At 45.0% G+C, this 12,432-nt stretch overlaps 1 protein-coding gene across 1 annotated transcript; it reads left to right on the forward strand.

Annotated features, from left to right (window-relative positions):
- The first annotated feature begins 886 nt into the window (after window positions 1-886).
- On the forward strand, window positions 887-11,392 carry VBP1 (VHL binding protein 1). The gene is made up of 6 exons (XM_059824466.1): window positions 887-949; window positions 5,468-5,592; window positions 6,671-6,737; window positions 7,199-7,297; window positions 9,046-9,184; window positions 10,184-11,392. Exons 2-6 carry the CDS (start codon window positions 5,486-5,488, stop codon window positions 10,252-10,254), a joined length of 483 nt encoding a protein of 160 aa, XP_059680449.1. The 5' UTR covers window positions 887-949; window positions 5,468-5,485; the 3' UTR covers window positions 10,255-11,392.
- Window positions 11,393-12,432: the final 1,040 nt, after the last annotated feature.

A 12,432-nucleotide genomic window follows, 5' to 3' on the forward strand; every position in this document is an offset into this window, starting at 1 on the left:
ACAAAGTTAAAGATTTGGCTTTCTCATGGTTTTGTACCTGTGGAGTCCCTGAAGTGCAGGAGGGGTGAGGGCTCTTCTCACCGCTCTGCCTGTTACTGTGAGAAAAGTCTCAAGATCAGAAATCAACGGCATGAAAACGTTGAATTGGGGAGTGTTTATTGCTTGTGGCTGCTCAGGGCCTTCTCCCGGCTGTGGGTTCTGGGAAGGTGGTGTAGTTGTGGTTCACTTTGCCTGAAGTTGGGTTAATTCCTCCCCCGCTCCCCCTTTCAGCAGCCGTGCTAGGGGCCTGGGGAAGACGTGCCGGTAAGATCTCTCCTCTGCGGATGTTTCTTACTTCTACATCGGAAGCCTTGAAGACCGATGTTCTTAATCGCTGCTTTTTTGTTGCATTTTGCTGTCCAGACTTGTTTTCAGGCCGGAGCTTGAACTATGTGGTAGCTCCTCCTTGCTGTGTCACTGCCGGCCGCCAGCTTCCTGGCGCTGATGAAGCCCTGGGCCGTGAGCTGTGGGGTTCACCGCGGGGTCCCCGGTGAAGTAGCCCCCTCCCCTCTCGGGCTGCCCCCCCGGCAGCGCCTGCCTCCGCCTCCGGCCCTGCCCCGCCCGCCCGGCGCTGCCCGGGGCCGCTCTTCCAGCCCCGCGCCCGGCTGCAGCGGGGAGGGCCGGGCCGCGCCCCAGCCCGCCAATGCGCTGCTTTGGGACGGCCGCCGCCCCGCCTACCCCGCTGGCCTCCACCGCCGCGTCCTCGCGTCACTCAAAGCCTGACAGCCAATGGATAGGGTCGCGCTCGGCGCGGACGTGATGACGTACGACTTCGGCGTCCCGGCGAAGGCCGCGCACGCACCGTCGGTTCCCCAAGATGGCGGCGGCCACCAGCAGCGAGACGGGGTGCGGCGAGGCGGCGGCGGGCGAGAAGCGCGGCCCCCTCGGCATCCCCGAGGCGGTCTTCGTGGTGAGCGGCGGGGGGGGGGAGAGGGGGGGCGGCGCTCCGGCAGCCGGGCCCGTCCCCTGTGAGGCGGCACCCGCGGCGGGGCCGCGGCCTGGCGGGCGGGCGGTGCCTGAGGGAGCGCGGGCGGCGGGGAAGGCGGCGGGGCTGCCCCATACGGCCCGCCCCGCTGGGCTGGGGGGCAGAGCGGGAGCTGCCGGCCCGGCTCCGCCGAGGCGGGGGAGCTGCGGCGCCCTCCCCCCCCTCCCCGTCCCTCCCCTCCCCGCCGCTGCCCCGGGCCGCCCGCGCCCAGCGCCACGGGTTTGTCCCGCGGGCCCGGCCTGCCCGGCCCTGCCCGGCCCTGCCCGCGGCCGTCCTGCGGTCTCGGCCTGAGACAGCCCCGTGCTCGAGCGCTTCTGTTCCCTCCAAAGCGGGCAGGGTCCTGTGCCCCGGGGGGGGCGGGGGGTGCCTTAGCCCTGAGGATTTTCACGGGGTGAGTTGCTTTGTTTGGATTCTGCCTTGGCGTTATTAAGCATTAATAGACTTTACAGCAAACTCAAATCCCCCTTTCAAGCACTGTCATGTAATTTCAGTGGCTGACTCACATGCCACTGTAGAGCACGTTATGAATGAACCCTCCTGTCGTACATACTAAGCCATGGGTTCCTTACGGCCGTTCCTCCTGCACAGAGCACAACATTGCCACTTCTGTTTCATCGCAGATAATGCCGTACCGTGCTCCTAGCACCTTTCCCTTCCTCTCATGATTTAGTTCTTGGCTGTTAAGCAGAATCACTCTTCAGAAGCGGCTGCGGTGTCCAGCTAGGTTTCCTGACTTCTTGAAAACCAACAAACGTGTGTCTTTCGGAAAACAGGCTGAACTTGTTTATCCGGCTTTAAAAAGTGATTTACCAAGTATTTAATAATTCTGTTGACTGGTTGAAAAGAAGAATTCATCGACTTATACAGTGATGTAATGTCAAAATTATCTGTTGTTCACTTTCTGCTATAAGCTAGCTCTTGGTGTGCTGTCTTGATTGCTGCTTTATTTCATTTGCTCGATAAGCATTGATCAGACTGGCTCTACCTGACTGCCTTGGTGGCATCTTGAAATGTCAGATGTTTGCCCTGAATGCTGTGTTTATTGTGCTGCTCTAATACTGAGATTTTCTTGGACTTTGAAAATCTGTATTTCTCAGATCTGTCTTGATATCTTCGCCAGTGCTGTTTGGACTGCTCTTATAGAAAGAAATTGATCTGACTTGCATTTTGGTATTTCTGGGCGTAGTGCTTGTATTACCGCTGTGTCTTGCTAGGGCATAGGTCCTGAACAAATGGGTACAGTACACTTGCTTGCAGTGCATCCAGACCCTACTTTTTCTTTAAGGTTCTTTAACAATTATTGGGGTCTGGCAAATCTTACTGGGCTGTAAAACCGCTGCTGCCTGCAGCTAACTTCCTTCCACCCCCTTAGGGGAGACTAACGTAGACGCAAGCGAAAGGAAAGGGCCGTGGCCTCAGCTGCCCTACGAGACCTCCACCATCGTGACAGAGGAGAACTCGTGGTCTGTGCTGACTCTGCTGTGGAGGTGGCCACCCTGGAAGGAGCAGAAGATAACGAGCCTCAGCAAACACTTTGAGGGGGTCTGTCACAGCCCTCATCTTCATGCTGGTGGCTGTTGATGCAGTTCGTGTTTGATCCCACATTGTTCCCTTTTGATACTTGTGTCTGAAGTACCTCACGTGCTGTACCACGCAACCTGGGAGAGTTCTGGGGGTTGTGGCTTAGTTCTCTATTTCTGTTTAGTTCTTCATAACCTTATGTCTAGATCTAAAACCCACTGAAGTTTCCTAATTCTCAGTTTTGAGAGGTGCTTTAATCAAATACAGATGTCTCTGCAGAAGAGATCCTCGATGATGATCTTAGAGTATTCGGATGTAGATGTTAACATAGACTTTTTTTATTCAAAGTAAGCATACGCTGAGAAGTTTTTAATGGTATTCTGCTCCACAAAGTGAAAATACTAGTGTCTTAAGGCTGTTCTTTATTACAAGTCTTTTTCTTCACAAAATAGGTTTCTGTTTCAAAAACATTGTACGCTATCATGATAATAAAAACTTCCTGACCACTTGCTTGACATTCCCCACACCGCGTGCTACGTGGGCAGTCTTACTGTGAAACTTGTCTTCAGAGATGTTTTCGTTAAGTGTCTTGATTCAGTAAAGGCTCTTCAAACAGTTTATGGCGGATGCCTTTTCTTAGGCGTTGACTGTGGATTCTTGTGCCTCTCCAGATTTCAAGTGACATTAAGCACTAACTCAAGGTTTCACTGGAGTTTAAAAAACACTCCAAATAGAACTTTCAACGCTGTTTTCTTTTGAGCCATGGTCCAGATGTTTCCAAACAAAATGCCTTCCTTATTCTGCCTTCCTTAGCATGCGTGTGAGTGCGAGGAGGACAAGGGAGGCAAATCTGAAAACGTGTCTTTTTTGTCATGTTCTCTGAATATGCCCATAGGTGATGATAGCTCTCCACAGAAGCAGAGCCAGTGCCTGGAGCTCTTTAGTTGGGTCATCCCTCAAAAGATAAACATAAGGCCGCATGAGAATGTGCTCTCCTGCTCTATTTCAGGGCTTTTACAGAGAGTTCGTGTGGCTCGGCTTAAGTTTGCAAAGACTGTCTTACCTTTATGGTATACAGCAACAGTGTTTTGCCAGTGAATTTTCTTCCTAAAAAGATAGAGATGAGTTTTGGTAGATCCTTGCAGAACCTGTAAGGTAATTCTGCAGCTGAGACGCTGCTTGACACACCATGAAGCAGGGATCCTAATAGCATTGACACCCACCTCTGCTACAAAGCTGTTCTGTTTAAGCTCAAAGTGACCGTGTCTCAGCCTTGCAGTTGGGTAAGATGGGCCAAAAGCCCAACCAGCAGGACTTGGAAGTTGCAGTTGGAAAACCTGAGTGGTAAATCTGGGCCCGCCTTGGACTGGGGCGTTATTTAGTGGGAGGAGATCACCAGTATACAGAGGGCCTGAATTCACTTCCCAGCATCTTCATTTCAGGAGGACTTGCGTTCTGTCTTGTCTGTCTGTACAAACAGGCATTAGCTGAGGCAGAGGTGGGGTGCCGGGCAGTATGTGGGGTGAGTTGTTGCCCACTTGCTTTTTCTTTCTGTCTTGGGTGATTTACATGAGCAGAATAGCTTCCACAAGAGGGAGTTTCATTTCAGAACATCCTCAGGCCTCACTTCTACGTCACTTGCCTGAATCTAATCCTTGGTTTTTTTGGTTAAAGCTTGTCTACGGGCTTCATCAAGAGGCAGGAATGCTCTTGTTCTGTTGTTGGTGAGGTAGCTTGAGGTGTTCCTTGGGCAGTTAGTCTGAAATGCGGTCTCTTGAGTTCTGTTGTACCACCTAGATCATGCTGCCTGCTCAAGTCTGTTGCGGAGTTCATATTTCTACTGCAGATTTCCTTAATGATAAGGAAGGTGGGTGACTTCTTACCAGGTTTAGTAATTTCATAGTAAGTTTCTTTAGCCAAGAGAGCTTAGGAATCATAATGAGGAGAACCAGCTATATGTCTTGATGTTACTTTAGTAATGTATTATAGTCTTTTTCTGATGTGAAACAACTGGAATGGAAACACCTAGTTAAAAAGGAGAAGCTGAAGAGGCCTATGGTAGGCTTCCATCAGATTTTACAGAGCCATATAGACAAACAAGGACAGAATTACCGCAGTGGACGAGTGTGGTCATCTTGAATTATACACAGGTAAATGTTGTCAAGGTCAGAAATGTGGCGTGGATTTCTGGCCCGAGGTGCCTTCCAGGAGGCTGAAAACATTGCCCGTGGGCAGATGAACTGCTTCCTGGGAGTCTGAAGGAGGCACTTGCAGAGGTCAGCATCCTTGCCTGCTTAGGCCTGTCTTCTCTGGCTACTTTTCCAGTTGATGGTAGGACTGGCTGGAATTGTTTGCTAGAGGTTTCCGTGGCTTCTTGCTGACTATAGAAGGAGCTTTTGAAGACAAGCTGTTTACTACCATAAAGCCTGCCTGAGCAGATACCACAGTTTTCCCCCCTTTGCCTCTTTCTCTGCCACAACATGCTTGATCAGGCCGCGATTCTTTTCCTCCATCCATCTTACCCTAAGTAGTTCATAATCTGATTAGCCGCAGGGAAGCATTATCCCTGCTTTACAGATAGGAAACCAAAGTTTAGCCGTGGTCTGAGGATATCCGTCCCCGCTAGGTGTCATTCGACATGGGCCAGGACCGAAAGCACCCCAACAAGTTACTAGCACATACTGTTATGAAATAATCCTTGCACCTATTCTGTAGTTCCCTACCAAAAAAAGGGGGGAGGAGGAAGTGAAAAGGTGACTAAGAAAGGAAACAAAATGATTTTGTACTTCACTCCAGAAAAAAAGAAGTTTATTTACGTATAAAAACCCCTCTAGTCTTAGCTGCAGTAAGATGATAGCATGACTGTACCTAGGATTTGTGTAAAACTCTTCTAACATTGAAGGTTTCTTTTTCCCCTTAAAGGAAGATGTAGATTCTTTTATGAAACAGCCTGGAAATGAGACAGCAGATGTAGTTCTTAAGAAGTTGGATGAGCAGTATCAGAAGTATAAATTTTTGGAACTTAATCTTGCTCAAAAGAAAAGGAGGTAAGTCATAACTTTTGCAGAATTGGGAAATGTTTAGCGCAGTTCTATTTTTTTAAAAATAAGTCCAGTTTTTTAAAATATCCCCAGAAGTAAAAAGTTGATGTTAGGAGAGCTAATATTTGCAGTACTTTCAGGAAAGCTCAGCTTTTTTTATTTCCTCTTCCTGAGAACTACATGTAAAAGAATTTACAGTATTGCTGAATTGGTCCTTAGCCTTTAAGGCCAAAAAGTACCGCTATAGTCTCTTAATTTTGTCGGCCTAGTGTAAATAAGAATACGTTTTTGTCAAATGACTACTGTATCAAGCCTGTAACTTTCGGTTTAGTAATCTTGTCTCTCTTCAGTGGCTTCAGTCTTGATCTGAAGCTAGGCAAGAAGCAAATTTTTAAAAGCTAAAATCAAAGCTTCAAGTAATATTTTATTTAGATTAAACTTCTTTCATGGACAAATACTCCTCGTAGTTTCCAGCCAGAGGCCTGCTTTGGCAGTCACTGCTGTCTGAGCCTGCTGGTTGCAGAGGAGGGCGGCCGGGAAGGGCAGCGGGGATCCCAGCGTCTCTGCTGGGCTGCTGCAAGGGCTGTCGAGGAGGGGATGCCCTGAACTCTGGAGAGAGCTTTCGTTGTAACGGTGCCAAGTCGTGTAGCTCTGAACTGTTTGTTAGAAGAGTTTGTTGTCCTCAGAAGAAACACGCTTGTTTTGTTTTACCTACAGTGGTTTTTATCTGTATTTCTGCTGAGGTTTCCCTCTCCTCCAGGGAGATCAGAAACATGCAAAAATACACCATTTTAGCAAACTGGTATCTGTTACTGTTAATGACATGTTTGTTCCAGTTTGAAAGCTGTTATGTATTGCTTTGCCTCAGAAAACCAATGAGCCTCAGTATGATGAGAGGCAGGTGAAGCTGTAGTTGAGATGCCTTTACATGCCGTATCTTTCAAATCTGCATTTGTAAGCCTGGAAGGCTGTTAGAGTTTCAAGTTTTAAAATGGAGGTTGGATTGTGTAATAAAACTGATCACTTGTTTAGGAAACTTTGTGTCTCTGTAAAATAATAAATTATGACTGTTGTTAATTCACAGGCTAAAAAGTCAGATTCCTGAAATTAAACAGACATTAGAAATTTTAAAACACATGCAGAAGAAAAAGGTAAACTATTTTGAATATCTAATCAGTATGAGAAAAGCTAACGACCTTTCCACCCTAACAGAACACATTGCAAGAAATGTTTTGGAGAGCACACTTAATATGCCTTTATAAATAACAGAATTGTTTTTAAAGGTATGTAGTACTTTTTGAAAGCTAGTTCAAAAAAAGTTAATGTTTGTAATGCAAGCTTCACTTCTAATAGTGTATAGATTGCAACTAAGCTTTGACTTCGTCTCTATTCTTTATAGAGATTTTTATATTGTTTTTAAATATATCTTTTTAAAATGCTTTATTCTTGGAGCTCTCACGTTAATGTTGAAGTAAAATTACATAGAGTTCCACCAAAGTTAATACTGTATCAATGGCAAAAAGCAGAAGTGTGCTCTTTACTGTAAGTTTTATGTCTTTGACATAAGTTTCCAGTGAAAATAGCAATTTTAAGTTTTATCATTTGTCTTAAGGATTCCACAAATCCAATGGAAACCAGATTTTTATTGGCAGATAATCTCTACTGCAAAGCTTCAGTTCCTCCTACAGATAAAGTTTGTTTGTGGTTGGGGGTAAGTAAAATGGAATTTTCTCTGAAACTGTTTAAATAACTTATAAAGGGCTTATAAAAGACAGTGTTCATTGCTGTCTCCTCTGTTCTTCTAGTGGCTTTGGGCATAATTCTGTTCATGTGTGCATAGTGGAGCTGTGTCCTGTCAGCAGGGCAAACCTAACAAGACAATTTCCACGCATTAGTGAAGGTTTCATGTTCAATTTATTTGGTGCCTGAACAGTAAGACGTCAGAGAATTGTAATTTTGCTGGATTGTTCTTTCCAAAAAGTGTATTCATTTATGTTTTCCTTATCACTTCTATGACTTTGTGGTTCAAATTACCATTCAGCATTGCCTGGGGTGGGAATGCGCCTGGCAAAATAACCTAGTATGGCAAGTAGCTTCCCATCTTCTCTATGTTATTTGCACTTAGCGTCTTGCTTTCCCTTTTCATGCACATTTTTAGGGAAAGATGGTATTTCTGTTACTCGCAGGTACCTGCCAGCATTTAGAATGGAATTTGTGCTAAAGACTGGCGGGATCAGAGCTCAAAACACAGATTTCTAAGTACTTAAGCGATATCAGGTTGGGATATTTTGTATTCAGAGGCTTCCTTATATGTGCAGATAACCTGCTAATGTTTATTTTGAGACTTCTAAATGCCAGATGTTCCCAAATCCCTGTGTTGGCTGCCAAACAAAACCAGTTGGTTAGGACAGAAACATTGTTGACACATGCAGCATTCGGGCTGATTGGGCAGTTGCTCCCAGCCTTTCCCACTTCTTTTCTATCATAAAAAGAGAAGATTTGTCCGATACCTGTTGCTTTTAGGAGACTGTCTTCAGAATCCACAACCATTGACTGTCATGGAGCATCCAGATTTATTTTGTAGCGGAATATCAGAGAAAGTTCATCCTATTGATGGTTCATACAGAAAAGCTATAATGAAATGCCACAAGCAATTTATTATATGTAGGTCTTCTTGGCCTTCTGCCTTTATCCTCCTCGTTGCTTGCAGTCTGCATGTTGGGCTACACGTATTACTATTATTGGGGAAACTACGTCTTCCAGGTATTTTAAAAGAAGAATGGCTTATCTCACTCTTGCAGCTCTGTGCAGCATTCCCTGGGATCACGTCTAGTGGTATGTGGCTCTGCTCAATGCACAGTTCTGGAATGGGACAAAGCTTCATTGGTGCATCTGCATTTGATACTGCTCTTTTATCTCGTCATGTGGTAGCTTCTTACTGAAATAAAGATATATAGGATAGGACTTTTATACATGTTGTTTCTTTAAACACCTGTAATACTTCTTGTTAATGACCAGTGCCATTAGGCTGTTTGTTAGTGTTCCACCCAGAGATCCTAATGTTAATCTTGAACGCAACAAAACTTGTTTCTAGAGTTCTGTGGCACTTGAAAGGTGCTGCTGAGGAACGTGACATCTATCGCTTTTCAGATATGGTGAAGATGAGATACGGATACCTGAAAGGCTGAATGCAATCCACAGGGAGGGAAAGCCCTTGTTGCTTAGCTCTAGGAAGAGACCTTTTTTTAAGTCACTAGAGGAATTTATTGCTCAGTTACCAAAGTGGTGGAGGCCTCAAGTGGATTCTGGCATTGCTCGTCCTGAATCTTGTTGTCTTGGTCTGTCAGGACGGCCTTTTGTTAATGTGATAAGTTATAAACAACAGCCTGAAATCAGCCTGCTATGGCTTATTCCTTACAATGGAAGAGTAAAAGCTTTTCTGAATCTTTCTTTTTTTAGGCCAATGTGATGCTTGAATATGATATTGATGAAGCTCAGGCTCTGTTAGAGAAGAATTTGTCAACAGCCACAAGAAACCTTGATCTTCTAGAGGACGACCTGGATTTTCTTAGAGATCAGTTCACCACTACAGAAGTCAGTATCCTTTTGTTTTATTTGCAGAGGAAGAGGTGTATGTGAAAGCTAACATACAGGTAATTACCAGTTTCCTGACATGTCTTTATCTTGGACTGGCTGCCCTTAAAATTGTGTCGCATTCCAGGAACTTAATCCTTTCTAGCAGTGAAACAGGATACTGTGTTTCCAGCGCTGAGCTGAGGGTTGGTGTGTTAGATGTAGCAAAGCTCGTCTTTGTGACTGGGTCCCTGTGAAACCTACTGCCCTGGTTGCAAACCTGGACTGGGAGTGAGTTGGAAGCGTGGATCGGTGCTGTGGATTGATGGTCGGGTGGCCATTTCAAAGCAAAGCAACTCTTCCTGCCTTGGAAGAGCACATTAATATTCTTCTTTGGGCTATGGCTAATCGTACCTGATTCAGCTGCCGTTGCGATGTTCTCCGAGCAACGCAAGCCCTGCTGCAGCAAGCTTGGTGCTAGCTTAGGCACGGCTTAACTTTTTTTTTTTATTTCTTTATACTATCATGAACCGCCTCCAGGGGTCTGGGTTGGTTTTTTTTTTTTACACTTTCTACTTAAAAACTATTTTAATGATGAGGGTAGCCATCAGCTGAAGCATTAGGTTTAGTAAACGAAGGCACAACTGCTTATTTTTTCAAGTTGATACTTAAGCTATCTTAGTGCTGCAGGAAGTTATGGGTGCCTGGAATAGGCAAATACAGCTGATACGAGCAGGTTGACTGAAATCAGGAAAGAGTAGCTGTAAGTAAAACTAAAAGTGTGTTTCTCTGTAATATCTTTTTGGATGTTTTTAGGTAAATGGTATAAATGCTTCGGTTATTAACAGTTACTAGTATTCCTGCGTGTTCAGGCTTTGCACCGAGTCAGCTCTTTAATTAAATGGTTTCTATATTGACTGTTTCAAGTTAAGTGTGGCCAACTGTATAACCCGCTTTCCCCTTTTCTTTCTTTTTTTTTTCTTTTCTGAATGCATGAGCTATTTCCTTAATTCCACACCCTCAGATATGGCTAGAGTTTATAATTGGGATGTAAAGAGAAGAAACAAGCAAGACCCTTCCAAAAACAAAGCATAGTTTTGCCAGTTTTGAATGTGGTTTCAATTTCCAAATATTTTTTATTTAAACACCCCCAAGTTCATTCTTAAGGGATTGAGTTACTTTAAGCATTTCAGTAAATGGTAAGATATATAAAAACTAATGGTGAGCACCATTTTATTTATTTGTAAACTCAAAATTTGGTTTCATGCATGCTTCATGAAATGAATTACTTGAAAAGGCACCACACAGTCCAGCAAAGGACGTGGTATTTTGATCAGATCAGTCTGTCATAAATAAATTTCTACCTGAAAGCTTGTCTGAAAAGCTGAGGGGCATGTATGAAATGGAGTCTGACATTTTAGCAGATTAAGGTAACACAGGGGTTTACTTTTTCACCTCTGTGTACAGCTGATGAAGTTAAAGTCGACTTGGGCTGGGAAGACATGCAGCTGTAATGATCTAGGAAACAAAAAATACAGTGAAGTCTTGGATCTTGTTTCAGTCAGTTAATTGGCAGCATCACTCTGCAAGCATTCCTGGGTATCCACTTTGGATAAACTTGTTTTTAATAATTATTGGTTAGTTAACTGCCTGTCACTGAACTCTCAGCACTTTACACACAACAGTTTGTGACTTGTCTTCAGAGAAGAGTGGTAAACGGAGTAAACAGCACAAGCGATGTCAAGACTGCAGGTGATCTCACCCCGTTCTTTTTCATACATGTGCGTACACTGCTTATTTTTGCAAACGCGTTGATCAAGGACACCAAAATGCTGATAGCCCATAAACAAGAAACCCCCTCTTTACGATCCCCTAGACAAGATGTCCAGTTCAAATGTCTTAACGCTCTCAGCCTCCCAGGTGGTGAAACCTGTATTGGATGAGGATGGCTTACTGAAGCGTGACTTCTGGTGTTAACAGTTGGAGTATTTTTTTGGTTCTTATGAAGCCTTGCAAGATTGTTGCCTTTTACCTCTGCAGTTTCTTTCTGAAATGAAATGCTCAGTGGTGATGTCAGTGGCTAATATTCACATTCTGTGACTGAGAATACAGGTTTCGCTGCAAAATAAATGCAAATGTTAACTGTTCGACCTACATGTAAGAAACAATATACCTGTAAATTTTTTGTACTTTTATTTCATGATATTAAAATAGTAAAACTAAACAGCTGTGGCAAAAACCTGTTTTTGTGCATCTTTCTTTGTGTGGGAAAGTCACGAATCTGATGTGTGATCTTTTATAATGTTTCCCTCCCTTAACTGGGGGCAGGGGGGTGAAAGAATTCAGTTGAAGCAGCAGGCAGGGGAAGTGCAGCTGCTGAGTACGGGCCTGAATGAAATGGGGAGTGTGAGTCGGCGAATACAAGCAACTGATTTGACAGCACTGTGGTTTGTTCCGGTGTCTTTGGCTGTAGCAGAGAAACGTTCAGATCTAACGTATTACTAACAGTTATCTGCCCACGGCTACACCAGGCTGCAGGCTGCTCCTCTCCTTTTCTTTGCGTCAGCAATGACAGGAAAAGCAGCTGCAAGCACGTTGTCCTGATTTTTCTTGCAATTTTCTCTTCAATTTGGATTAATGAGATCCCAACAGGCTGAAGCGTGCTTCCCCCCCTCGCTCCGGCTGGTCCTAAGGCAGCAGTTGCCTGCCTTTGTTGTGCACAATGAAATGACGAGTTAAGCATTTCTGCACGAGCAAAGTAAGTTGTGTGTGCAACGGCCAGTGACCTAATGCTGGGTGACGGGGGTGTGTGACAGCGTTAGAGCTGCAATTGCTCAGCAGGTTCAAAAGGTATCTGGCTTAGGGGGGATGGGAGATGGCTCTTGTTTTGGGTGTGTGTATGTTTGATAAGTAAATAAACCAACACAAAACTCACAGACAAGAACTCGAGCTTCCCTGTGACCGATCCTTGTCCAGTGTCGCTCAGTCCGTTGCTGTGAGGGCTTTGTGACTTTGAGGAAGACCAGAGGGTCCGTTTGCAGAAGCTGTTTCAGCTACAGTGACCCTAGTCCTGCCCGCCGCCGAGAAAGGCCTCCTGGAGAGGCTAAGGCTGTTTTTGGCTACTTCTGCAGCCAAAACCAGGGGGGCTTGGGGGGTTGTTTTGGGGTTTTTTTTGTTTCGTTTCAGAATGGCCAGTGCTTCTGTAGTTGCACTGCTTTTTCTCAGCACAGTAGCTGGCTGGTTCTGAAGATTGAAGCAGTGGGCCTTCAGAGA

Source organism: Gavia stellata, chromosome 14 (assembly GCF_030936135.1).
Source record: "Gavia stellata isolate bGavSte3 chromosome 14, bGavSte3.hap2, whole genome shotgun sequence".
NCBI lineage: Eukaryota > Metazoa > Chordata > Aves > Gaviiformes > Gaviidae > Gavia > Gavia stellata.